The 25,003-nt window shown below is 41.5% G+C and overlaps 1 protein-coding gene across 6 annotated transcripts in view; it reads left to right on the top strand.

Annotated features, from left to right (window-relative positions):
* ATP11A (ATPase phospholipid transporting 11A) overlaps window positions 1-25,003 on the top strand; it is a 110,059-nt gene that overhangs the window by 67,620 nt on the left and 17,436 nt on the right. For 3 of the 6 annotated variants that reach the window (XM_053384399.1, XM_053384401.1, XM_053384402.1), the window contains exons 11-26: window positions 639-789; window positions 1,934-2,131; window positions 3,325-3,498; window positions 4,857-5,020; window positions 6,107-6,178; window positions 6,474-6,547; window positions 7,781-7,884; window positions 8,416-8,597; window positions 11,416-11,667; window positions 13,582-13,756; window positions 15,662-15,764; window positions 16,403-16,548; window positions 18,274-18,333; window positions 20,041-20,168; window positions 21,911-22,046; window positions 22,616-22,639. In XM_053384399.1, coding sequence (XP_053240374.1) covers window positions 639-789; window positions 1,934-2,131; window positions 3,325-3,498; window positions 4,857-5,020; window positions 6,107-6,178; window positions 6,474-6,547; window positions 7,781-7,884; window positions 8,416-8,597; window positions 11,416-11,667; window positions 13,582-13,756; window positions 15,662-15,764; window positions 16,403-16,548; window positions 18,274-18,333; window positions 20,041-20,168; window positions 21,911-22,046; window positions 22,616-22,639 — 2,143 coding nt within the window. The remainder of the gene's footprint in view (window positions 1-638; window positions 790-1,933; window positions 2,132-3,324; window positions 3,499-4,856; window positions 5,021-6,106; window positions 6,179-6,473; window positions 6,548-7,780; window positions 7,885-8,415; window positions 8,598-11,415; window positions 11,668-13,581; window positions 13,757-15,661; window positions 15,765-16,402; window positions 16,549-18,273; window positions 18,334-20,040; window positions 20,169-21,910; window positions 22,047-22,615; window positions 22,640-25,003) is intronic. The other 3 variants (XM_053384400.1, XM_053384403.1, XM_053384404.1) reach the window with 1 other exon arrangement.

Below are 25,003 nucleotides of genomic sequence, written 5' to 3'. Positions count from 1 at the left end.
TTCTGGATTGTTAGATCTGGACCGGGGAAATCAGATTATTGTTCAGTCTTGCAGCATGTTGCATATTCATTTATGTACTTTCCGCTTAACCTCACCTGTAGGTTTGTTGTGAGAATGAAATAGTGGCGGTCCTATGTAAGAAACCACTCCCATGTTCCTGAGAAGAAAAGTGGGAGTGTAAATGCTTTGGAAATGCCTTTGCATGCACATGTTAGTACTGTTCAGACAAAGATTATGGTTTTCGTCATGGCAATTTCACAACTAGCCCTGTCATTCCAGAAGAATGAGCTGATCATAACTGGTGTTGAACCGAGGATGTAGTAAGTTTGGTTTATAGTGCATAGCCTGAGGGATATTTGCCCATTTGTCCACCTATCAAAACCAAAATAATACATGTGGGTCATGATTCATCAAAAGCACTGATAACCTTTGTAATATGCACTGTGCAATCCTTTATTCCCTATTATGAATTGCAAATGCCTTTTCTGCAAAAGGTCCTTTGCTGCATTTGTTAGATATGTCAAATTTACATGGAGGGTGGGGAAAGCTTAGACTAAATCAAAAGCATGCTAACATATATATTAAAAAATCTCTCTTTTTTACTTATGCTAAAAACCTTTTCCTCTCATTTGTTTCAGATCCATGAATGTATTTCTTATTGTATACCTCTGTATTCTGATCAGTAAATCACTAATAAATACTGTCCTGAAATACGTGTGGCAAAGTGAGCAGTTTCGCGATGAGCCTTGGTATAATGAGAAAACAGAACTGGAACGGAAAAGAAATGTGGTATGTGAATAACTTGAGGTTTAATAGAAGATTTAAGGGTTTTGCGCAATAGTGTTACTACAGCTGATGATAAGGCTTCTGTTAGTAGAATGGGAAAAGAAGTGATTTTCAGTTATTCCCCCTCCCTCAGTGCCTCACTAAATTTGCTCTAAAATATTTCCCATACCTTCTGAGGAGGAGGGAGGAATTGCTGAAAATGGCTTTTCTCCCTGTTCCATTGATGGAAGCCTTACTGTCACCTGTGTGGCGTGTTGGATGCAACTAATGGCAGATGATGATGATGATGATAATGCAGTTTTGCTATATTTCTGCCCTTACATATCTCCAATAACTACATTGCTTGGTAATGCCTTCAAGAGTGTTCTTCCTTTGCAAATAATATGGAACATTCTTTGCTCCGCCACCCTTCCAATCCTACAGGATAATCTGAATAAAGGAGTTTTTTCTTTCTGTGTATCTTCTTTGGGGCTTCTGGTAGTTAAAAGCAAGTACTGGCAAAGTGCATGTGAATTGGGCTGCTCAAAAAACCACAGTTTTTTTAGCACATGAACAAGGGATGAACTGGAAAGAAGGAAATGCTCAAACCAGTTTCCTGCTTGGGAAGTTGTGGGAAACTAGTTTAAGAAACATAGAAGTCATGTCTGCAGCTCTGCACACAAAGGAACAGAAGGCTAGGCAAGGAGGAGAATGTGCTTCAACTTGTCAATTTTTCATGCACCAACAAGCAGTAGTTTATCAGAGTAAGCCCATTATGGCTGCACTGGGCCTAAGCTAACTACTTGATTTTTCTTCATGATACACCTACAGTTTAAAAATATGTATTTTAGAATATAAACAATATAATAAATCTAAAGATTTTTTTTGCAGAGCAGATCAGTGATTATTTTGGATGAGGCAGAATTTTTCCCTGGGATAAAAGAGAGGGAGTTAAGTTATAGATCTCAAATGTCTAAGAGTGCAGTCATTAATAAGACTTATTCTGCAGTAAATGTACTTAGGATTGCAACCTAAGAGTGCAATCCTATGCATGTTTGATAGAAGTCGATCCAACTGCTTGATTGCAGCTAAGATTCTTGCTCTTACTGTATATCCAAATAAATTCTTTGCTTTTGTCCCCCCAACCCCAACCCTGCCGCCTTGGCAGTTTATTACAGCATTTACAGATTTCCTTGCCTTCATGGTTCTTTTCAACTACATCATTCCTGTATCCATGTACGTCACAGTAGAAATGCAGAAGTTTCTTGGTTCTTATTTTCTTACCTGGGATGAAGAAATGTTTGATGAAGAAACAGGCGAAGGGCCGCTGGTGAATACGTCTGACCTCAATGAAGAGTTGGGACAGGTAACAAGTCACGTACCAAGTATCCTACAAATCTTGTAGCTGTTTCTGATATTTAGATTCTTGCAGATATTGAGAAGACCATTTTATTTGGAAATACATCTTCCTGCATGGCCAGCTCTCTGTACAATGGGACAAGAAAAGGCAGTGTGTCATAGAATCATAGAACTGTAGAATTGGAAGGGACCCCGGAGGTCATCTCAACAAAAGCATCCATGACAGATGACCACCCAACCTCAAGCCAGTGTGGTGTAATGGTTAAGAGTGGTAGACTCATAATCTGGGGAACCGGGTTCGCGTCTCCGCTCCTCCACATGCAGCTGCTGGGTGACCTTGGGCTAGTCACACTTCTCTGAAGTCTCTCAGCCCCACTCACCTCACAGAGTGTTTGTTGTGGGGGAGGAAGGGAAAGGAAAATCTTAGCCGCTTTGAGACTCCTTTGGGTAGTGATAAAGTGGGATATCAAATCCAAACTACTACTACTACTACTACTACTACTACTACTACTCTTCTTCTTCTTCTTCTTCTTCTTCTTCTTCTTCTTCTTCTTCTTCTTCTTCTTCTTCTTCTCTGCTTAAAAACCTCCAAGGAAGGAGAGTCCACAACTTCCTGAGGGAGTTTGTTCCAATGTCGAGCAGCTCTTACTGTCAGAAAGTTATCACTGATGTTTAGTCAGAATCTCCTTTCTTGTAATTTGAATCCATTGGATCAAGCCCTACTCTCCGGAGTAGGAGAAGACAAGCTTGCTCCATCTTCCATGTGACAGCCATCTGAAGATGGCTATTATATCTCTCAAATTCTTCTTTCCCAGGCTAAGCATTCCCAACTCCCTCAACCGTTCCTCATAAGGCATGGTTTCCAGACCCTTGGCCATCTTGGTCGCCCTCCTCTGCACATTTTCCAGCTTGTCAATCTCCTTCTTAAGTGGTGGTGCCCAGAACTGGACATATTTCAGTGTCATATGGATAATGCCGAGAACTGAATAAAGAGTTTTGGTGAACCAGGTTAAGCCCATGGGCTGGAGGTTCCTATGCCTCACCTGGAAAAGACAAGTACTGCATGCTTTTTCAAGGACAGAGGAGAAAAAAGTATCACATAAAACCTTCATCTATTGAAATATCTGACTTCCCCTGCCTTGCCCCCCAGCTCTGTTATTGTTGTTTTAATTCTAAATTGTTCTATCTGTTTCTCTTCAGGTTGAATATGTCTTCACAGATAAAACAGGGACCTTAACAGAGAACAATATGGAGTTCATAGAATGCTGCATTGAGGGCCATGTGTATGTTCCTCATGTCATCTGTAATGGCCAAATTCTCCCCGATTCTGCTGGTATTGATATGATTGATTCTTCCCCAGGAGGAAGTGGCAAAGTACGAAATTTTATTACTGTTGTTGTTGTTGTTGTTGTTGTTGTTGTTGTTGTTGTTATTATTATTATTATTATTATTATTATTAAATACTGAAAACAAGACAGTTGGGGGGCTCAGTTAAATAAAGTAGCTTTTTGTCAAGTAGGAATTTTGCTTTCAGAATGTTTCATTCCCCCTCCTTTGTTAATACGACATTCCTGCTTTGCTATAACTCAAGAACTGTTGCTCATAATATTTACAAATAATAGTTTGCAAAGCTGAAGGATACCCTTGCTCCAAACAAGCTAGTGAAGACAAAAACACTTCAAATTAAAGTAGCTTACAGCAATTTATCTATTCAGTATGCTAAATCATTTGCAATCCTTTTCTATTCCAATGGTAGCTTCTTAATAAAGTCACTGTTGTTCCAAGATGAACTGGTTTGAAACATAAATGAGAGTCCAGAGATAGGGAGGACTCTAGGGTACTAAGGGGGGACAACAGCATCCTGCATTGCTTAGGAGGGTCCCATTTAGTCTGTAAAGGTAAAGGGTAAAGGGATCCCTGACCATTAGGTCCAGTCGTGGCCGACTTTGGGGTTGCGGCGCTCATCTCGCTTTACTGGCCAAGGGAGCCGGCGTACAGCTTCCGGGTCATGTGGCCAGCATGACTAAGCCACTTCTGGTGAACCAGAGCAGCGCACGGAAACGCCGTTTACCTTCCCACCGGAGCGGTACCTATTTATCTACTTGCACTTTGACATGCTTTCGAACTGCTAGGTTGGCAGGAGCAGAGACTGAGCAACGGGAGCTCACCCTGTCACGGGGATTCGAACCACCGACCTTCTGATCGGCAAGTCCTAGGCTCTGTGGTTTAACCCACAGCGCCACCCGCGTCCCTAACTTAGTCCGTAGAGGCCTTTAAAGCATCTCAGGTGACGCCAGAGTGTAGGATGGGCAGCTTTCCTCCCACAAACAACCTTTAACTTACCAAAAGAATTTAGTGTGTGAACTTAAATAATGCATGGCAATCTAGTCTGTTCAGCTGCTACTGTTACATGTGCAAAGTATTAAATGTTGTTGCTAATTCCCTTGGAGTTGGAAATCTGTGTTAGCAGCATTCTTCTTGGGAGCCAGCGTGGTGTGGTGGTTAAGAGCGGTGGACTCGTAATCTGGTGAACCTGGTTCGCTTCCCCGCTCCTCCACATGCAGCTGCTGGGTGACCTTGGGCTAGTCACACTTCTCTGAAGTCTCTCAGTCTCACTCACCTCACAGAGTGTTTGTTGTGGGAAGGGAAAGGAGATTGTTAGCCACCTTGAGACTCCTTAAGGGGAGTGAAAGGCGGGATATCAAGTCCAAACTCCTCTTCTTCTTTATTAGGACAGAGAAGAACTCTTTTTCCGTGCTCTGTGCCTTTGTCACACGGTTCAAGTGAAGGAAGATGACAACGTGGATGGGTTGAAGAAAGCACAGCTGTCGGGGAGGTCTGCCGTGTATATTTCATCGTCCCCTGATGAAGTTGCTTTAGTTGAAGGGATTCAGAGGTATGGACCATAATGCCTTTTTTCAGCTTGTGTGAGAGCTGAGACACTTTTCCTTTGATAGTAACTCCAAAGGCAGCCATTGGGGAGAAATATCTTTGTGAAGGTGTCCCTGAAGTGAGAGACGTGCTGAGGGTAAAATGAAAGTAAGGAGGACACAGGAAATGGAGAGAGGGGGAGAGGTCAGGCCTTGCTGCGTGGGAGGTGTTGTTTGAATGTCTCTGTTGAAAAATAAACTTTTCTTCTGCTTTCTCAAACCCGGTTACTGTTCCTGAAGAGAACTTGTGTGGCTCAGAGCTGGTAGAACTGTTAACATTAGTGGAAGGGGGAGGCATGCAGGGCGACAGAGGCGGTAGAGAGAGCATGGACAAGAAACAGAAAGGTAGAATTTCATTACAAGGTACAGCACAACGGCTGTACAGCTTTACAGGCCATATGTGTAATGGGACACTAAGGACCACTCTGCTATTCCTGCCAGCACAATATTAGAGCAGGTGGTCAAAGTGAGGGAGTGTTTTGCCTTAAGAGCTTTGAAGCAGCTATGTTTTGCAATGGGAACATCCTGGATTGGGGCAGGGATGATAACTTATCATATGGGGATAATCTACTTGTTATGAAGCAGGCTTTAATCAGGTCCAGGTGTCTGAAGGTCTAGGTACTTCTGTGCCCATATATTTTGGGGAGGAAAAGATTAATACCATCTTCATCGTATACTTACTTGATTGTTGTCATTTGGGTGTGGTGAACATGCCACAGGTGAGGTACTTAGGTGTGTCTGTATGTCCATGCAAGAGTACAGGGGGAGCCAAAAGTACAGTGTTTTTGGAAAGTGGTGGAAAGTAATGATCCTGAACTGTGGGAGCAGCTTATGTGGTAGGATTGTTCTCAAAACATTGAAATGAGAAACAGAACCACAGAGAAATCTTGAGCCAGCTTGAGCAAATAATAACTTGTGTGATCTGTAAATTAAATTTAGAGAAGTTTGTTTCTAGTAATACACAACCTGCCACACAGTTCAGTCTACTGTAAACTTGGTGGCATACAGTTAGTTGTTGTAACTTCTGATGTGTATCTACGGTTGAATTTCAGGCTTGGTTACACTTATTTAAGACTGAAGGACAATTTTATGGAAATCTTGAATCGAGAAAATGATATTGAAAGGTAAGTTGTGCACTGTTGTCCTGTACATAAGTATGTTTTGTCTTTAATGCCTTTTAAAAAGTTAACTTTGAGAAAAACACTTTGCTTAGTTAAGTGTATGGTTTATTACGGGGGTGATTTGCAAGACTGTCAGTTTGGATTTTGAGCCAAGGGTATGGAGTTTAATGAAACGCTTTGTTTATCTCACAGGGACCATGGATTTACATCTGTTTTACTCCCTGTGTGTGTGTGTGTTTGTGTGTATGGATATTAAAAAATACGTTATTACAACATGTCCTTGTTTTTCCCCCTTTAGGTTTGAACTATTGGAAATCCTTAGTTTTGATTCTGTAAGGAGACGAATGAGTGTGATAGTTAAATCGGCAAAAGGTACTTAAAGAAAGAGAAAGTCTAGTCCCTAAGCTCTTGGGAACTTGGTTTAAGTCTGAAATCTATTATATATTTATTTATTTAATTTATATACTGCCCTTCATCCGAAGATCACAGGGCGCTTTATCAAATAAAAATACAAAATGAAAACACAAATACCTATCATAACAACAACAACAACAACAACAACTAATACCACTCCCCTCCCACAGACACATTTAAACGGCCATAGACTTTTTTATCAGCCAAAGACCTGGCTACAGAGGAACATTTTTGCTCCTCACATAAAGATATGTAGCGAAGGCGCTAGGCAAACCTCCCTGGGGAGAGCATTCCACAAGCGGGGAGCCCCTGCCAAAAAGGCCCCGTTCTCACCCTCCAGACCTATTGTGGAACATGTACATGAAGAAGGGCCTCAGATTATCACAAATCTTTAGCCTGTCTTGATTTTTGCCGTTTTCTACTGTTCCGTCATATTTTCGAATACAGTCGTACCTTGGAAGTCGAATGGAATCCTTTCCGAAAGTCCATTCGACTTCCAAAACATTGAGAAACCAAAGCATGGCTTTTGATTGGCTGCAGGAAGGTCCTGCAGCCAATCGGAAGATGCAGAAGCCCCGTCGGACGTTCGGCTTCCAAAAAGAATTCGCAAACTGGAACAGTCACTTCTGGGTTTGCAGTGTTCGGGAGCCAAAACTAAGCTGTTAGAAAACCAAGGTACGACTGTAGTATGCTTGTAATTTTGACTCCGTTTAATTTGAGTCCATTTAATATAGAGTGTTATAATTTCAAAAAGCTGTTTCATAAGAAGACTTTTTTAAATATTTTGGTGGCAAGGGTTCTGAACCATAGGCCCAAAGGGGAGGGATCATGGGAGTGATTGAGTGCAAGGATACCAAACAGTGATCAGTTCTAGTTTTTTTTATTAAGGAAGGCTTACAGCAAAGCAGCCTGCTAGGTGTCCTAGCCTTTGCAGACCCGGGGCAGACAAGCCATCTCCTTGCTGCATTGTCTGTCCTGCGTCTGCAGAGGCTAGGAGACCTGCCAGGCTACTTTGCTGTAAGTCTTTTAATAATACTAGAGCTAATCACACTGGTGTTTTTGACATCCTTCTTTGATATCCCTGTACCCAGCCACTCCCCCGTGCTATCCTTTGAACCTGTGGTTCAGAACAGCAAGGGCTTTATCTGCATTTAACCCACTTTTAAAATTTTGTTTTGCTTACATTTCCAGGAGAAATATTTCTGTTTTGTAAAGGAGCAGATTCGTCTATTTTCCCCAGAGTTGCAGAAGGCAAAATAGACCAGATTAGATCAAGAGTTGAGCGTAATGCAGTGGTAAGATCCAGCATTTGGCATTTATTATGTGCAAATTGTGTGCATTCAAGGCAGAAAGATGCAAAAGTCAGTTTGTAAGGGCAAACTTGCCTAAATAAGGGAATGATAGCAAAGTGTGGTCATCGTTGTGTTGACTTCCCTTCTCCTTCAGTGCATTTTTTGTGAAAGGCCACACACACACAGCATAAATTTTTAGAGATACCCACGAATCTTGTAGTTCTGCTTGTCACATATGGGTTTTTGATGGAAGCCATAGTGGTTTGCCCACCTCTATCAACAGTATTTTCTTTCTTTCTTTCCCCCAAACTGTTGAGAAGTTGGTTTTCCAGCTTTCTCATAGCCTTCTCCAGAGGCAACATTCAAGTTAACCAAATTGTTGCCTTGCTCAAGGCAGTTGATAAACTTGCATGCTAACCTCATCAATTAAACCACTACACGAGGCAGAAACCTAAATTATAACCTGCAGAATTGAAAATCTCCAGAAGACTTTCAGTGAACACGTCTCTGTGCTTTTAAAATACTTTCCTTTAGGAGGGTCTGCGAACGTTATGTGTAGCGTATAAGAAATTCACCTGTGAAGAATACGAGAATGTGCAGAAGCATTTGCAGGAGGCCAAACTGGCTCTTCGGGATCGGGAGAAGAAACTGGCTGAGGCATATGAGCAGATAGAAAAGGGACTTATCCTGCTTGGTGCTACAGCAGTTGAAGACCGGTTAGTGCACTTCTTTTAATTTAAAGCATATATATATATATATATATATATATATATATATATATTAAATTTTCCATTTTAACAATCCAATAAAAACCACTCTTCAATGCCTCTTCCCTATATGTGCCTCCTAAATCTGTTCTGGAGCAGATTTGGGGATAGCACGAGGGTAGGAGAGACAGGGAAGTCCCCTGGTGTTAACTCAAAAATGTATTTGAATACCTCCCTATCTAATAAACTATAGTTTCCCATTTTGGTTACTATGTTCAGACCACACCAGGATCATGAACAAAGTTTGAAGACTGGTTTAAGGTCCTGGTTTCCTCAACACCTGTTAACCACAGTTTTCTGATTTGAACGATACAGACTTCCTTATCAAGGGAATGAGAGCTGCATGCAAGGGCAAAAGGCTCATACGTGTCTCAGTGAGACACAGTTGTCTGTAGAGAGCCCAATTTATTTATTGTTTGTTTGTTTAGATTTATGGGCTGTGTTTCTACCACAACAGCGGTCAAACCGACATGCAGCCAATACACAATAATGTAAACGTTTCCTAAAATAGATTTAAAACCAGTTAACAAACCAGAATTTGGAATCAAAGGGGTGGTACAGAGCTGAAAGAAAAGAAACCCTGTACTTGTCTAATCCTTCTTAACGGATTTTTGCAAGTGTCCTTTCTCCCCCTCTCCTAATGGGGGAGCATCCTTTCTGGCCCACCCTCACCCCACTGCCCTGCCAGACCCATTAATCTCTTCTTAGCACATCTGACTCAATAACGGTCTTGTGGAAGCATTTAGAAGCAGTATTATAACAATTAGTAGTTTACAATGTGGCCACACAGTAATTAGCAGCACTACGAGCTGTTTCCACAACAGAAACTAATTGTACTGTGAAATGACAAAAACCTCAGAATGCATTGCACTGGGATAAAAGAATCTCTAAACATTATGATAATTATAATATATGCATATTTATTTAATATCCCGCCTTTTCCCTGACAGCAAGTTTTCTGGTCCCAGTTATTAAAAATAACAACCTACTCCCAACTCAATAAAAATGAAAGCAGGGAAATAGAAGACTATCTCACGCAAACTGGGCAAGACTTCCCACTCGTACATTGCATCAAAATGTTCCCACTTTCACCATGTGTATTTGCCTCAATAAAACACCAGGGCTCAGATGTTATTACATACTGTAAAAGAAACAAGGGTGCATTGAAAATAGGTAGCCCCACTGTCTCTCTGGCATTTAACCTTCACTGGAAATGGGGGGGGGGGTCATTAAAGTCCATTTCCATTGCTCTCCTGCGGCCACACAAAATTTGGTTGAGCTTCCTAAGAATACTTGTAATGTGCACTCAGATTTTGAGTCAAACTGTGTCCACCCATCACTACTACTGCCTGCTGCATGGGGTGAAGACAGGAAGTCAAGTCCATGGTTAGTAATCGTAGGAGCAAGGGAGAGTCGTTATTGATATCACTCCTCCTTCTGCTTCTTCATAGTTGCAGCCACTGCCATCATCATTATTGAGCGGTCTCCATACACATTGTGATTTACAGAGCTCTGTAAGCAGTAAAGGTCCTGTTATGTACTGAAGTTCTCACCCTGGGCCAGCAGGGGGATACTGTAGATAGTTTTCACTCAGGTCCACATATGCAAATAAGGGATTGAAAGTGACGTTCAGTGATTGGATAGTTACAGAAAATGATTACTGTTACGTTCTAGTGGAGCTCTATATAAGCAGGCTGGCTGAACCCTTCAGTTCAGTTCTGTTCTGGCCTGTGAATAAACGAGCTGTTTGAAGAATCGCTGTGTCGTCTGATATGTTCACCCACAACTTAACAGGTCCCTGACCTGAAAAGCTTGCAGTTTTGCTCAGGTTTTGTTTTGTAGACCAGCCCTTAGTACGAAGTTCCTTTTCATTGTTTCAGGCCTCTTTTGCTGTAGTCAAGCTAAACTCAGCCTAATGGGAATAGAAACATATTGTTCAACCTGGAATGTATAGATTTAGCTTGCTTTCTATCTCTCTTCCTCACTCCCCCTTTCTTAGACTGGTCCTAATTTTTATATTTCTGGAGCCACCAGGTTTGAACCTGGGAATATGCTGATTAGCTGAAAACTGCAACAAGAAATGGCTTCTTTCCTACCAATTACCTTGCTATCAGTGCAGCTAGAAGTGTAGAATAAAAAAATTATTTATGTTCATGTGTGGGGTTCAGGAAACGCCCACGAATACTTTTCAGTGGACAAGACATCCAATTTTTATTATTTGCCTACCTAAGCCTTGTATATTTTTAATTATTTTACTGGCAAAGCAGATGAAAAACAAGTTTTTCTGTTTTTGTTAAGTTACTACGGAGACCAACTTAAAGCCAGTATGACATAGACAGTGTTAGTATCTGTTGGTTTGAAGCCTAAAATATACTAAGATTCTAACAAAAAAATTAATTCTTTTTCAAACTTCACAAAATGAGACTGAGTTGTGAGCAATTCAAAGGTTTGCTGCATCTTGCCAGTTTAACTAAAAATGGAGTAAATTGCTGTGAAGCATGATTATATGTGCTTTAAAACAGACAGGTGAAGGGCACTAAAATACACTGTAGCTCCTCTGGACTGCAGCATCTGAACTCTTTAAATCAACGGAGAGAAAACTATTGAGTAAATAAATAAATAAAATATTGCATGACCATCAAAGGCTTCTTAAGTCCAAACTCCTTTTTACCGCCATGTTTTCCGATATGATAGAAACCTTTTAGTAAGTGCCCTAAATTTTTAATTTAAAGTTTGTCAATAATTATTTGTGATTGGTATCTCAAAGATTACAGGAAAAGGCTGCTGATACAATCGAATCCCTGCAAAAAGCTGGCATAAAGGTTTGGGTTCTGACGGGAGACAAAATGGAGACTGCTGCAGCTGCCTGCTACGCCTGCAAACTATTCAGAAGAAATACTCAAATACTTGAGTTAACTACCAAGAAAATAGAGGAGCAGAGCTTGCACGATGTGTTGTTTGATTTAAGCAAGACTGTCCTAAGGCACAGCGGCAGTTTAACAAGGGACACCTTCTCAGGGTATGTATAAAGTACAAATTCAACCAAAGTCAAAATTTGCATCCTTTTTTTGGCATTGGTTCAGTGGCAGAATTAAAAAAACATATATAGATATACCGTATTTTTCCATGTATAAGACGTCCCCTATTTTGGGGGATTCCGATTTAAGAAAATGGGGGAGAGATGGCCCCCCATGGATAAGACACACCCAAATTTTGGACATTATTTTTTTGGAGGGGGGAACCTAGTCTTATACGCAGAAAAATACACTGAAAAACACAGTATGTATAGGTACACAGTCATTAGCTACCTAATCATTATCGTGTGTGATAAATACACAGATGAAATCAACAAAATTTAAAAGCCGATTTTAAATTATATAACTACGTAGGTTTTTAGAAGGCATCTATAGGTCTCTATCTATCATCTATCTATCATCTATCTATCCTCTATCTATCTATCTATCATCTATCTATCATCTATCTATCTATCTATCATCTATCTATCTATCTATCTATCTATCTATCTATCATCTATCCTATCTATCTATCGAGGGACCTTTCTAATGTTAATAGGCAGGGATTTCCAGAACATGGGTGCTGCCATTCTGAAATATCAACTCCTGACAGAAATGGAGCGAAACATGATCCATGTTGTCGGCTAGAAGGTCAGAAATCCTGGCCACTGGGTCACAGCTAACTCTAGTGCTCATCTTGGTCCCATTGGAGTCCTTGCCTCCCCTCCCCCAATACATTTTAAAATGGCATTGGATGTCAGTCAGCCACAGAGGCCTGGTTGAAGAATATTTTCGCCTGGCACCTAAGGGTGTATAATGAAGTTGCCAGCCAAACCTCCCTGGGGGAGAGCAGTCCTCAAACGGGGAACCACTGCAGAAAAGGCCCTCATGTTGCCACCCTCTGGACCTCACGTGGAGGAGGCACACAAAAAAAGGCCCCAGAGGATGATCTTAGGGTCTGGGTAGGTTCATATAGAGAGAGGCGGCAGATTACCCCACAAAATGTAAAAATAGCTTGGCTTTATCCTGGACACAGGTGGCGCTATGGGATGCGGGTGGCGCTGTGGGTTAAACCACAGAGCCTAGGACTTGTCGATCAGAAGGTCGGTGGTTCGAATCCCCACAATGGGGTGAGCTCCCATTCTTCGGTCCCTGCTCCTGCCAACCTAGCAGTTCGAAAGCACGTAAAAGTGCAAGTAGATAAATAGGTACCGCTCCAGTGGGAAGGTAAACGGCGTTTCTGTGCACTGCTCTGGTTCTCCAGAAGCGGCTTAGTCATGCTGGCCACATGACCCGGAAGCTGTACGCTGGCTCCCTCGGCCAATAAAGCGAGATGAGCGTCGCAACCCCAGAGTCGGCCACGGCTGGACCTAATGGTCAGGGGTCCCTTTACCTTTTATCCTGTGCAACAAAATTGGAAATTGAGGGAATAGATTTCTTGTGAGAGTATCCTAGTGCGTAGAGGGAATAAAAACCTAGTGGTGGGGTTTCTACTCTCCACGGGGGTAATTTGAGGCAAAAACAAGATTGCTGTATCAAGTTAGTTACTTCAAATGGCAAGAAATCTAAAAGATGGTATTCAACCAAATTATCCTGTCAGCGCAAGGAATGGGACTTTCTCCCCTCTCCTCCCCCTGCATGCCTCCCTCCTGTGTCCCCAAATCTTCTCTGGAGGGTTGGGCTAACAGAGAGAAGAGAATTAGGATGCACAAGGGGGAACAAAAGGGGAAGAATGTTCCATTGCACACTGATAAATCCTTGAGCTGAAGGAACTGTAGCCTTAGCCCTATGTTACATGCAACCCAAAATACCCTGAGTGTGCTGCATTTCAGCATGTCTTTTGAAGCGACTGCTGTATAAAACACGGTTGGTTAAACTGCAAAACCAGCATTAATTTGTGTATTTTTGTCACTCAATAGGCTTTCAGCTGAAATGCAAGATTATGGTTTAATTATTGATGGAGCAGCATTATCATTAATAATGAAACCACGGGAAGATGGGAGCTCTGGTAACTACAGAGAGATCTTCCTCGAAATCTGTAGGAACTGCAGCGCGGTTCTATGCTGTCGCATGGCTCCTTTGCAAAAAGCACAGGTTTGTGTTTCGCATCTTCAATTACATGACAAATGTATATTTATATAAATATTGAAAGTCTCCGTGTAATGTGTTGTGTTTAAATACCCACCTTCCAGTGATTGATAATGGAAGCTAAAAATGAAAAAAAAACACAAGGAGAAATGAGTGAAAGAATTTCTGAAAGAAAGCAATTAGTTAATGGTACATTAAAATGGCACCCTGCTGTGCCACTGATTTATGTATGTTTCAAGCAGTTTTCAGGGATTGACATGCTACTTGGAAAAGAGCTCATTTAACTAAGGAAAAGTGCTGTATTTTCAGCTGATGCTACATTGTGAGGCTACACATTAACCTCACATGGAAAGCTGTTATTTCTATTTCCTTGTGTTTTTGTGTTTAGGAAATAAGAATAGGTGTGTGTTGGAAATTCTTTTGATTAGGCTTTTATCAGAAGATAATTGGAATAACACTGGATAAAGATATAAGGATGACAGAAAGAAAACAACTAGGCCCATCTTGGGGCCTGTTCAGCCGTTACTTTCCTGTAGAAAAGCGAAATCTGCCTCTTCCTCTTGCTGTGGAAAAGAAGTATTAAGTGAACTGGGTTATGTTGCCAAATGAAATACAGTGGTGCCTCGCAAGACGAAATTAATTCGTTCCGCAAGTTTTTTCTTCTTGCGAGTTTTTCGACTTGCGAAGCACGGTTTCCCATAAGAATGCATTGAAAATCAATCAATGCGTTCCTATGGAAACCGCCTTCAGTCTGTCCCCCGACCTCTTCTGAAGGCTGGGGGGGGGGACAAGGGCTTTTCTTCGCACCGCCAGCCTTCAGAAGGCTATTCAGAAGGCTGGCGGTGGGAAGAAAAGCCCTTCTCCCCACCTCCCACCCCGCAAGCTCCGGGGAAAGGAGGGCTTTCCTCCCGACTGCCAGCATTTTAAAAGCCCCCAGGACAGCGGAGAAGTCTCCACTGTCCCGCAGGCTTTTAAAATGCTGGCGGGCGGCAGCGAAGCCTTCTCTGCCGCCCGCCAGCATTTTCAGATCGCCCGGGACAGCGGAGAAGTCTCCGCTGTCCTGGGGGCTTTTAAAATGCTGGCGGGCGGCAGCGAAGCTTTCGCTGCCGCCCGCCAGCATTTTCAGATCGCCCCAGGACAGCGGAGAAGTCTCCGCTGTCCCGGGAAGGCAGGCGGGGGGAGCAAAGACTTTTGCCCCCGCCGGCCTTCAGAAGAGGTCCAGGACCTCTTCTGATGGCCGGCGGTGGGCCAAAGTCTTTGCTCCACCCCCGCCTGCCTTCAAAAGCCTTCGGGATAGCGGAGAAACGCCTAGCGCTTCTCCGCTATCCCGGGAAGGCAGGCGGGGGGAGCAAAGACTTTTGCCCCCCCCCCGCCGGCCTTCAGAAGAGGTCCAGGACCTCTTCTGAAGGCCGGCAGAGATTTCCCTATGGGCTTTCTTCTTGCGAAGCAAGCCCATAGGGAAATTCGTCTAGCGGAACGACTCAAAAATGGAAAACTCTTTCGTCTTGCGAGTTTTTCGTTTTGCAAGGCGTTCGTCTTGCGAGGCACCACTGTATTTCCCTGACTGCCTAATTTTTTATCAGAAAGAATAGAGATTTTCTGCCAAGTAGCTGTGGAGATTATCTGTTCAAATAAACATCATACAGTTATATCTTTGGTTGTTATTTTCTCTCCATGGTCAAGGAAGGGGAATTCTGAGTTTCCTTAGAAAGTAATATGTGAACAGGCCCAAAAGCCGGCCTGTCTGTTTCACTACTGCCTGGGAAATAGAAGATTCCGTGAAGTGAATGTCCTTTCTTCTTACTTGGTTCAGTTTCTACCACCGCCAAAATATCTAGCAAGTGGAACATTGAGCATAATGGTGCAGTTTAAAAACATGTATGTAACATTTGCACCTTTTCCCCCTTCCAGATTGTAAAATTAATTAAATGGTCAAAGGAGCATCCAATCACGTTAGCAATTGGTGATGGAGCAAATGATGTCAGTATGATCTTAGAAGCACACGTTGGCATTGGTAAGTGGATTGTTATGGTCAAGTTTAAAGTTATTGTCATCATAATGTAATATTGAGTCACTGGTTATTATGGTCCTAGTACTTTGTATCATTGCCATTGTTTCCTTCAATCTATTGTGGAGGAGTATATACCGTATTTTTTGCCCAAAAGACTCACCTTTTCCCTCCTAAAAAGTAAGGGGAAATGTGTGTGCGTCTTATGGAGCGAATGCAGACTGCACAGCTATCCCAGGAGCCAGAACAGCAAGAGGGATTGCTGCTTTCACTGCACAGCGATCCCTCTTGCTGTTCTGGCTTCTGAGATTCAGAATATTTTTTTTCTTGTTTTCCTTCTCCAAAAACTAGGTGCGTCTTGTGGTCTGGTGCGTCTTATAGAGCGAAAAATACAGTATTTTTCCCATCAGTAGCTAAGTCCCCATTTCACTGTTGGGTGGAAGATACTTTGTGAGCAGCAGAAACATCCTAAGCATTAGGAGCAAATGATTTTTCCTCAGTTTATGATGATGGAGAGAGAAGATACTGGCTTGCTCTGAGCCTGCTAACCATAGTTTCCCAGTTCAAACGAAATCTAATGATAAGTATCACCAGTTCAGTTTCACTGCATCGTTTCACTTTCTGCCATTTTGTTTTTCTTCCAGGCCTTATTGGAAAAGAAGGCCGCCAAGCTGCAAGAAATAGCGACTATGCAATACCCAAATTTAAACATTTGAAAAAAATGTTGCTTGTTCATGGGCATTTTTATTATGTCAGGATATCTGAACTTGTGCAATACTTCTTTTATAAGGTATATTGGGGCTTTTGTATTATGGTTGTTAACAGTTTAGACGGAGGCAGATTATTTTGAAGCTTCTTGTCTTGGATTCCACCGTGTGACCATCATCCTTCCAGACCTCCATTCTTCCAGTTTAACTTTAGATTCCTCCTACTCTGCCTCCTAGATATGGGGAAAACCTGTTTTCTAAAACCACTTGCTTCCAGAATGTCCAGTAATGTAGTAAGTAAAAGAGCAAGTGGTTTGATGGCTGCAAATGTGAATCAGCTTCTAATTTCAGTTGACCAAGCTGAATGGAAGAATGATGGATTTGTTTTTATGTTTACACTGATAGCTGGATCATATTAGTGATAACTTTCGCCAGTGCATGCTTACAACAACAGAGTCTCTTGTGTTGTAAATCTAAAATGCCAACCTCAGGTGTTTTATAACAACAGATCAGCACATTAGGCATATGTATTTTGTTTCCTTCGGGGAGTAGCTCATCTCAGCACTACAGTAAGCCAAATCCTGTTTATTTCACCTTTTTGTTGCTTTGACATACTAATCAATGCACCAATTCACTGGTAAAATAAGATAGCCAAATTCACCAAGGACATCTAGCATCAACACCCCATAGGGCATAATGAGTATTACAAAGACATATAAATGTGTACCAATGTGAAGGATTTATTTCTGCCATGGGAACATGTTTACGTTCCGCTTCTAGCATAGCGTTGAATAACCATTTGAACTAGCCGAAACTCTGCAGCAATGCACTGCTCTCATAACATCAAGGCTTAGTGCAACTTTCGTCTGTAAATAATCTGATGAGTAAGCTCAAATGTAGCAATAAAACTTATAAACTATTGAAATCTCTTAGTCCGAAGCGTTTACTCTACTACGCAGGAAAAGAAAGAGCGGGGAGTAGTTCCTGGTTCCGAGCCAGTTTATTTGTGTATCGGTGTCTCCATGTTTCCTCCATTGTATCATGAATATGTACAAGTGTAGAGAGACAGCTACACAGCATTTCAGGAATTCATGCCATTGCAGCGTCACTACTTGGACCTGAAGTAATCTCAGGGCTCAGTCTAGAAAGCATGGTTCTGAGCAGTTTTCCCTTTGCCCTGCCACTTTCCTCTGGAAAACCTGCTCTTTATAGGGACAAATCAGAGCAAACGTATTTCTGGAGAAACCTGATTGATAAATTTGCTGTGATTCAGCGGTAAAGATATGGCAGGGCAAGGGGAAGTCTGGATGAGCTCTCGGTGACTGCAGTTCATTTCTTCAACCATCCAGTACTGCTTCTGCCTCCTCTTCCTGAGGACTGCATTTTTTGCCTTCTTTTTTGTGCTTGCTTCCGTATCACCAACAGCCATTTCTGTGACTGTTGTCCAAATCCTCCTCGCCTTCCTTTTGCAGACTTTATGTTCCCCAGACGTTACCATTAGACATGTATTTATTTCCCTAGAACCCTTTTTGCTCTTATCTCCATTTCCAGAGTGTGGGCAAGAATGCACAAACAAAAATCAAAGCATCAACATATTTTAATTGCTTACCACTTTTAAAAAACAGCTTTTCTACACTGCCATAATCAATGTAGTACTGAAGGAGGTGCCCTTTTATCAAGTTTTGTTTTTTTCAAAAGCTAAATTCTGTGTTCAGTTGAACTTAGATATGTGTTTAAATTTGTGTAGCTGCCAGTTCATTTTTATACTATGATAATGTCATGCAACATATCTTGCTTTTGTCTTCCAGAATGTCTGTTTCATTTTTCCTCAGTTTTTATACCAGTTCTTCTGTGGGTTTTCACAGCAGGTATCTCAGAAAACTTTCCCCCCTTTATCATTAAACCAAGTTAATATTTTGAAACATGTTCTTTATTGGTCCAGTAGAATTTTAAATGTATCTTGATCAATTTATCTTGCTTTGCATGGTGTTGAATGAAAAAGTATAGCATTTTCTGGTTTATCGGAAGCACAGATAATGCGATATGCTCCCTGAAGCATGCAGATTTTAAGTAGAACCCACAGTTGCAGTTAGCTTACAATTCAGCATAAAAACACACACACAGCTGTGAGTAAGTGACATGACCCTAAAATCTTTAAAATTCATTGCCCTTGTGAGTAAGGTTATAAGCAGTGTTAGCTTAAAGAGCACCTGAGAGGACAGGTCTTATTTCAACCAGCTGACCGCTGTCTCTTGTGCTCTTTTATTTACCTGAGATGAGAGACAGTGACCAATAATGACTCATCGTGTGATGTTTGACTTACAACAATTTCATGTTTTGAGGTTATCAAGTAGCAAGACGTGTTTGTTGAACCTGTGAATTTGCCCTCAAGAGCTGACTTCATCCAGCACTTTTACATCCTGTGGGATTCAGTGGAAGAGGGAAGCAGGTTCTTAAACTTTCCCACTGGGAAATCAGTGTGAAACTAAGAACACTTACTGTTGGTTGGATTGTGTCCTTCTGGACTATAACAATGTGCAGCGGTGGAGGAAGACGCCCGGGCACCTGGGGTGGTGTGCCCAGGGGCGGGGCACACTGCGGGGCCTCCAGAGTCTGCCTGCCTCCTCCCACTCAGCCGCCCTACAGCTGGGGGGGGAGGGAGCGGGCGGACCGTTTGGGCAGCACGGAGCCTGCGTGCATCCAAGCCACTGCATCTCTCCCAGAAGAGACGTGTGGCCCGGGTGTGTGGCAGGCCCCACGGTGAATGCCGCCCAGCATTTTGTCATCCCCCTCAGTGGTGACACCCGGGCCGGCCCGCATCCACCGCGCCCCCTTCCTCCGCCCCTGACAATATGACCAGTGTCCTTTTCACAAAATTTGCTAATTTGATGTTTTATCACTGGACACGCTGTTCTCCTTGAGGTGCTACATCAGGGTTTCCCAAACTTGGGTCTTCAGCAGTGTCAGATCACCAAATAGGCAGAGTAGGCACTGGCCTATGCGACCAATGCCTTTTAGGGGCCCTGCAACAGCGGATCAAAATAATATTGATTTGATCTTGAAAGGAAAGGTCAAAGAAAAATGTATTAGGAGATAATTTGTGCGCCCCCTCCCCCCAATTTCAATTGCAAAGGGGCCTCCATGGGGTTTAATCCAGCACTGGTCTCCAGCTATTTCTGGACGGCAATTCCCATCATCCCTGGCCACTGGTCCTGCTACCTAGGGATGATAGGAGTTGTATCCCATTATTACATATTTTTACATGGCTGTTGATTTGTATATATTTTAAAATTTTACATATGGATGTTTTATGATGGCCTATATTTGTAATGCCTAATAAAGGTTTGGCAAAGTAAGCGGTAAATATTCCAGAAACAGCTGGTCACCAAAATTTAGGAAATAGAGGAGTGTGCAGTCACAGTGAATTTGGATAGCTGGGAAATACATACAGGACAGTGGACATGGCATTAAATAGGGTTACTTGCTTATTTCCCTACTTTAAATCTTTGCTATTACAGTACCGTAAAATTAAATTATAGCCGGTTAATATAATCTGTTTTTCCCCCCATCTGCAGCCTTTATATGATACTGCGTATCTTACCCTGTACAATATCAGCTTCACTTCACTTCCTATCCTGCTGTATAGTCTCATGGAGCAACATGTCAGTTCAGATACACTCAAGAGAGACCCTACACTGTACAGGTTAGAGTTCATAACATTCTTTGAATAGACAGTGGTGACCAGTTAGTGCCACTCTGCTCAACTTCCCTCTTCAGGGCATGGGGAAACAATGAGATGCTGAAGTAGGTCAGGGATGGGGGGAACCTTTTGCATTCCAAAGACTGCATTATCAGTCAGGCAAAAGAAGCTGTGGGGCAGCGGGGGTGGGGGGGAGAGGCTGGGGGGACTCCTGAGGACCAGTGAGAGATACAGTGGTACTTCAGGTTAAGGACTTAATTCATTCTGGAGGTCCGTTCTTAAAATTATTCTTAACCTGAGGTACCACTTTAGCTAATGGGGCCTCCTGCTGCCACTGCGCCGCCACTGCATGATTTCTGTTCTCATCCTGAAACAAAGTTCTTAACCCGAGGTAATGTTTCTGGGTTAGCGGAGTCTGTAACCTGAAGCGTATGTAACCTGAAGCGTATGTAACCCGAGGTACCACTGTACCTTGAACAGGGCTTTTGCAGTGGGGTGTTTTGTAATCAGGAACATTTTCTTTGGTCTTTTAAGAAACAAGGGGAACGTACCATGTATTTTCAGTGAAAAATTATCTCGAATAGTAAAATAAACGTACCAACACCAAAATAACGTTAATACAGTAGTACCTTGGGTCACAGACACTTCAGGTTACAGAAGTTTCAGGTTACAGACTCCGCTAACCCAGAAATAGTACCTCGGGTCAAGAACTTTGCTTCAGGATGAGAACAGAAATCACGCAGCAGCAGTGGGAGGCCCCATTAGCTAAAGTGGTACCTCAGGTTAAGAACAGTTTCAGGTTAAGAACGGATCTCCAGAACGAATTAAGTTCTTAACCCGAGGTACCACTGTACATTTGAGCAGATTCACACATTGGTTTCTTTGTGACAAAGTGCATGAAGCAATTTTTTAAATTTGCTGCCCCCACTACCACTGGATGCAGTAAGTTGTGTTCCACAGGCAACCAAGAAAGGCAGCAAGGATTTGGTACCTGCATCTGTTCAGCGGTCGCAATAGCAACGCCTTCCTACATTTCCTCATTAAGGGGTTACTGTGTGAATCTGCTTTAAATGTGGGAAAGCATTTCTACAAAGGGACTTTTTATGGAAGTTGCCAACTTGCATGTATGCAAAAATTGTAGCAATACCATTATACAGCATATATATAAGTGAAAATGTAAGTTAGTAGTTAATGTGTCAGATTAGGACCAGGAACACATGGGTTCAAAAAACTGTTCAGCCACAAGGCTTACTAGGCTATCTAGGGCCTATGTCACTATATCTCAGCCTAACTTTCCTCACAGGGTTGAACCGAACAAGATCACTAATGAGTAAATGACCTCATTAACGTAACTGATGCATGTCTCCTCAGGTTCAATGCTAAATGTAAAAGTAGTGTGTTTTTTAAAAATGCCAACACCGTGAAGCTTATTTCAGTTTACAAAGACCAGCCTCTTGAAACGAAAGCAAATCTTCTGGAGACCTCTAGTGTTACGTTTTATTATTTAAAATGAGGTCAACATTCGTGACAATATTGATTCTTCCTGTCTAAAAGGACTTGGGATTATAATTGAAGAGCTTTATGGTACACCTAAGTATTGGACATCCGTTTAGGAATGCAGAGAGATGCATTATTGACAGGTCACCTTTAAACACTAGAACATTCCTGTCACTTAAGAAAGCATTGTGCAATGTCACATTTCTCTATTTCAACATGTCAGAATTAATAACTTTGTCGTTATTCAGGGACGTTGCCAAGAATGCTCACCTTCGCTGGCGTGTATTCATTTACTGGACATTCTTGGGAGTATTTGATGCTGTGGTTTTTTTCTTTGGTGCCTATTTCCTGTTTGACAGCTCAACTGTGACCAGCAATGGACAGGTGAGTATCTAGTTTGATTAAAGCTGCTCTACTAACATCAAGAAATGATGTGTCAATAATCTTAAGTGTTGCTTATGCCTTTTTCCCCTTTCACTAAGTATGATCCAGTATTTCATAACCTAGCTCCCATTAAAATGGTTATTTAGAAACAGGAAAGGTTTGTGGTTCTTATGGGGTGTTTGACAGGAAAATCTAATTCTGAATGTCAAGAAGCTGTAGTAAGTTGTTATGGTACCATTAAGGAGAAAAAAGTTTCTTTTATGAACCATTATATTGTTAATGTGGTTCATTTTGCCATTGATGCATATTTTATATTTTGGAATTGCTTGATTTATTCATAACTTCCATTTTAAGAAATGTGCATTCAGATATCATAGTAATAAACACCATGGTTAATTTGAAAAGAACAACATACATCCATTCAAAGCATTTCTATTTGTACTTGTTAAGTGACGTTAGATATAATTTTAAGGTCCTTCTGCTTTTTATTTGCATGTTGACATTTATGTGGTCTATTTGTGTCTTGCTTTTTTTCCTTTTTTGCTACTTGCTTCTCTTCCTATCCTCAGCTAATGACAGCCAACACCCACATGGTAAGACTACTGTAGTTTTGTCATGATGTGAGTTTTCCTTTTTCCCTATCCAACTTCAGTACAGATCAGATATTTCTGTTTAAAACCCAAAGTTTAAAATTTCTGTTTATTCCCTTCCTCCTGTGCTGAAATCATAATAAAGCAGCTTTTAATTTGCATTTTAAAAGTAAAGAACTTTAGGCTACAGGTTTTTAATAATATACATATCTTGCTTCTTATAAGTGTGTACCTGCTTTTCTAGTTACTTTCTCTTCCTGCGCAGCTAATTCTTTATGTTTATTTAATTTTACACAAATTATATTAATCGATTTCTGGGTGGGCTTTTTTAAAAGTTTGGTGTTCAGAAATAAACAAACAAATGTACTGTTTATCTGAAGTCAGCTTCGGAAAATACATCACGGGAATGAGGTAGGTAGCAGGAAGAATATCAGAGAAGAGGAGAGGCGATGGGAAGGCAGATATCTGAGGCTTAGTCCAGCTCATTCAAACTTGTACAAATTAGGGTAGACATGATTTAGTGCAGGGGTGGTGAACTGGCAGTCTGTGGACCAATTCTGGCCCATGCGATGTCCCATGCAGCTTTTAGGTGATGGGAATCGCCTCTCCATGTGCTGCAGCCTCACACCCTGCAAACCACAGCTCCTTGTACTGCAATTAGGCTTGAAAACAGGCTCCTATTGGTTGGGAACGGACCACAGCACAGTGATAGAGTATCTACACACTGCAAAGAAAGTCCAGTCCCTGGAATTTCCATGTAGGGACGGCAATGTCTCCTCTTATCCTTCTTTTTTCCAGGTTGCCCCATCTCTTCTTAGCTTCCTTGCGAGATGGGCTGACTTCCATATGCACCTGAAATAACTCTCTGTTCTTGTTTACCTGAATGTAAAGGCAGGGAGGCCAAAGATATAACCTTGGTTTGCTACATAGTCATTGCAGAATATATTCTTCATTGCATATATTTTTTCTTGCTGTAATTGTCATGGGCACAGATTGTTACAGCTGCAGAGTCATCCTCATGCTACAAGCTCTCGTGAGGCCAGGTCATGCTAGATTATAAATAATTGGCTACCACAGGGGAGCTTAGTTTGTTTGTGGTGATGCAGGAAAAAGCAGTTCAAGACTTAAGATGTTTGCATACTCTTTATGGATGCTTACCTATTTAAATAATTATAAAAGGGTTATCAGCTAATATGCTTCTCTTTAGGAAACGTAGGAATACAGAATGTTTTTTTATAGTAGCACATCTAGGCTATGAAAGGAGTGGGGTCAGTAATAAATTCAAGACCCATCAGTATTCTTACATTTCAAAGCCTAAATAAGTTTTCAGCTGACGACTGATAGTTTCAGGTGGCTGTGGTTCCTAATATTATAGTAAAAGCAATAAAAGGCAAATAGCAAAGGAATTGTTATCTTTAGGTTGTTTTTTCAAGTTTCTCCAAGTAACTAAATATGTTAACTAGAAAGTCAAATTTTAATCTTTGTTTACAGTTATAATGGATATTGTTATATTAACTGACAACAATTTGAAACCCTAACTTATAAATAATAATACATATAATGTGATGGAACAATTTACAATGGTTAATTAAATAACTGAACAGTTTGTCTACAAGATTCAGGATCATCTTTCTACTTCTTCCATGAGCACTTAATAATATGATTCCCCCCCCCCCCCCAACAGTGAAGGTCATGGAAAGAAGTAATAAGCTTCAACTTCTTGGCAGTCGGTTAATTTTCATGTCAATCAATATGAATTACATATAATTCATTTTCCTAAATGGAGTGAATGGCAACTAGCTGGCGAATGTCTGTTTGTGGAATAATTTATCCCAAATGTGTAGAACTTTCAGCCATCAAGAGTATTGTTACAGACTATAAAAAGACTGGACTCTCCCTACCTTGGTTCTACCCCAGCAAATATGTGTTCTTATTGATTTCCTGTTCTTCCAACTATCTTGGATATTCTGGGTTTAACAAGTGGAATGGCACAATCTGGTGGCATTTCTCTTTACCTGTGTGTCTTCCATGTATCCAGCTAAAGTGCTCAGGTCTTTTCTCAATCAGAAGGAGGACAGGGTAGTCAGGAGATACCTTGGATATAATTGTGTTTGGCTATGGCTATGCGCTTCAGGATATTACAAGTAGGTCCTACTGATAATAGTGCACTGTTATTGTTACTGGGTGTTGTTGTTTATTTAACTTAAGTAAATAAAAGAAAACACGGCACAGTATATCAGCAAATCTCAAGTTTTCAAAGCTCTTTCTATATGTTACAGCAACCCTTTAAGGCTGGACAGTATGATTGTCCCTGTGTTACAAATCTAGTTGCTACTTTTTTGCGTTATTTTTTGAAGTTAGCATCAG

This window comes from Podarcis raffonei, chromosome 4 (assembly GCF_027172205.1).
Source record: "Podarcis raffonei isolate rPodRaf1 chromosome 4, rPodRaf1.pri, whole genome shotgun sequence".
Taxonomy (NCBI): Eukaryota; Metazoa; Chordata; class Lepidosauria; order Squamata; family Lacertidae; genus Podarcis; species Podarcis raffonei.
The sequence above is the reverse complement of the archived record's forward strand: the minus strand, read 5'-3'. Positions and strand labels throughout refer to the sequence as shown.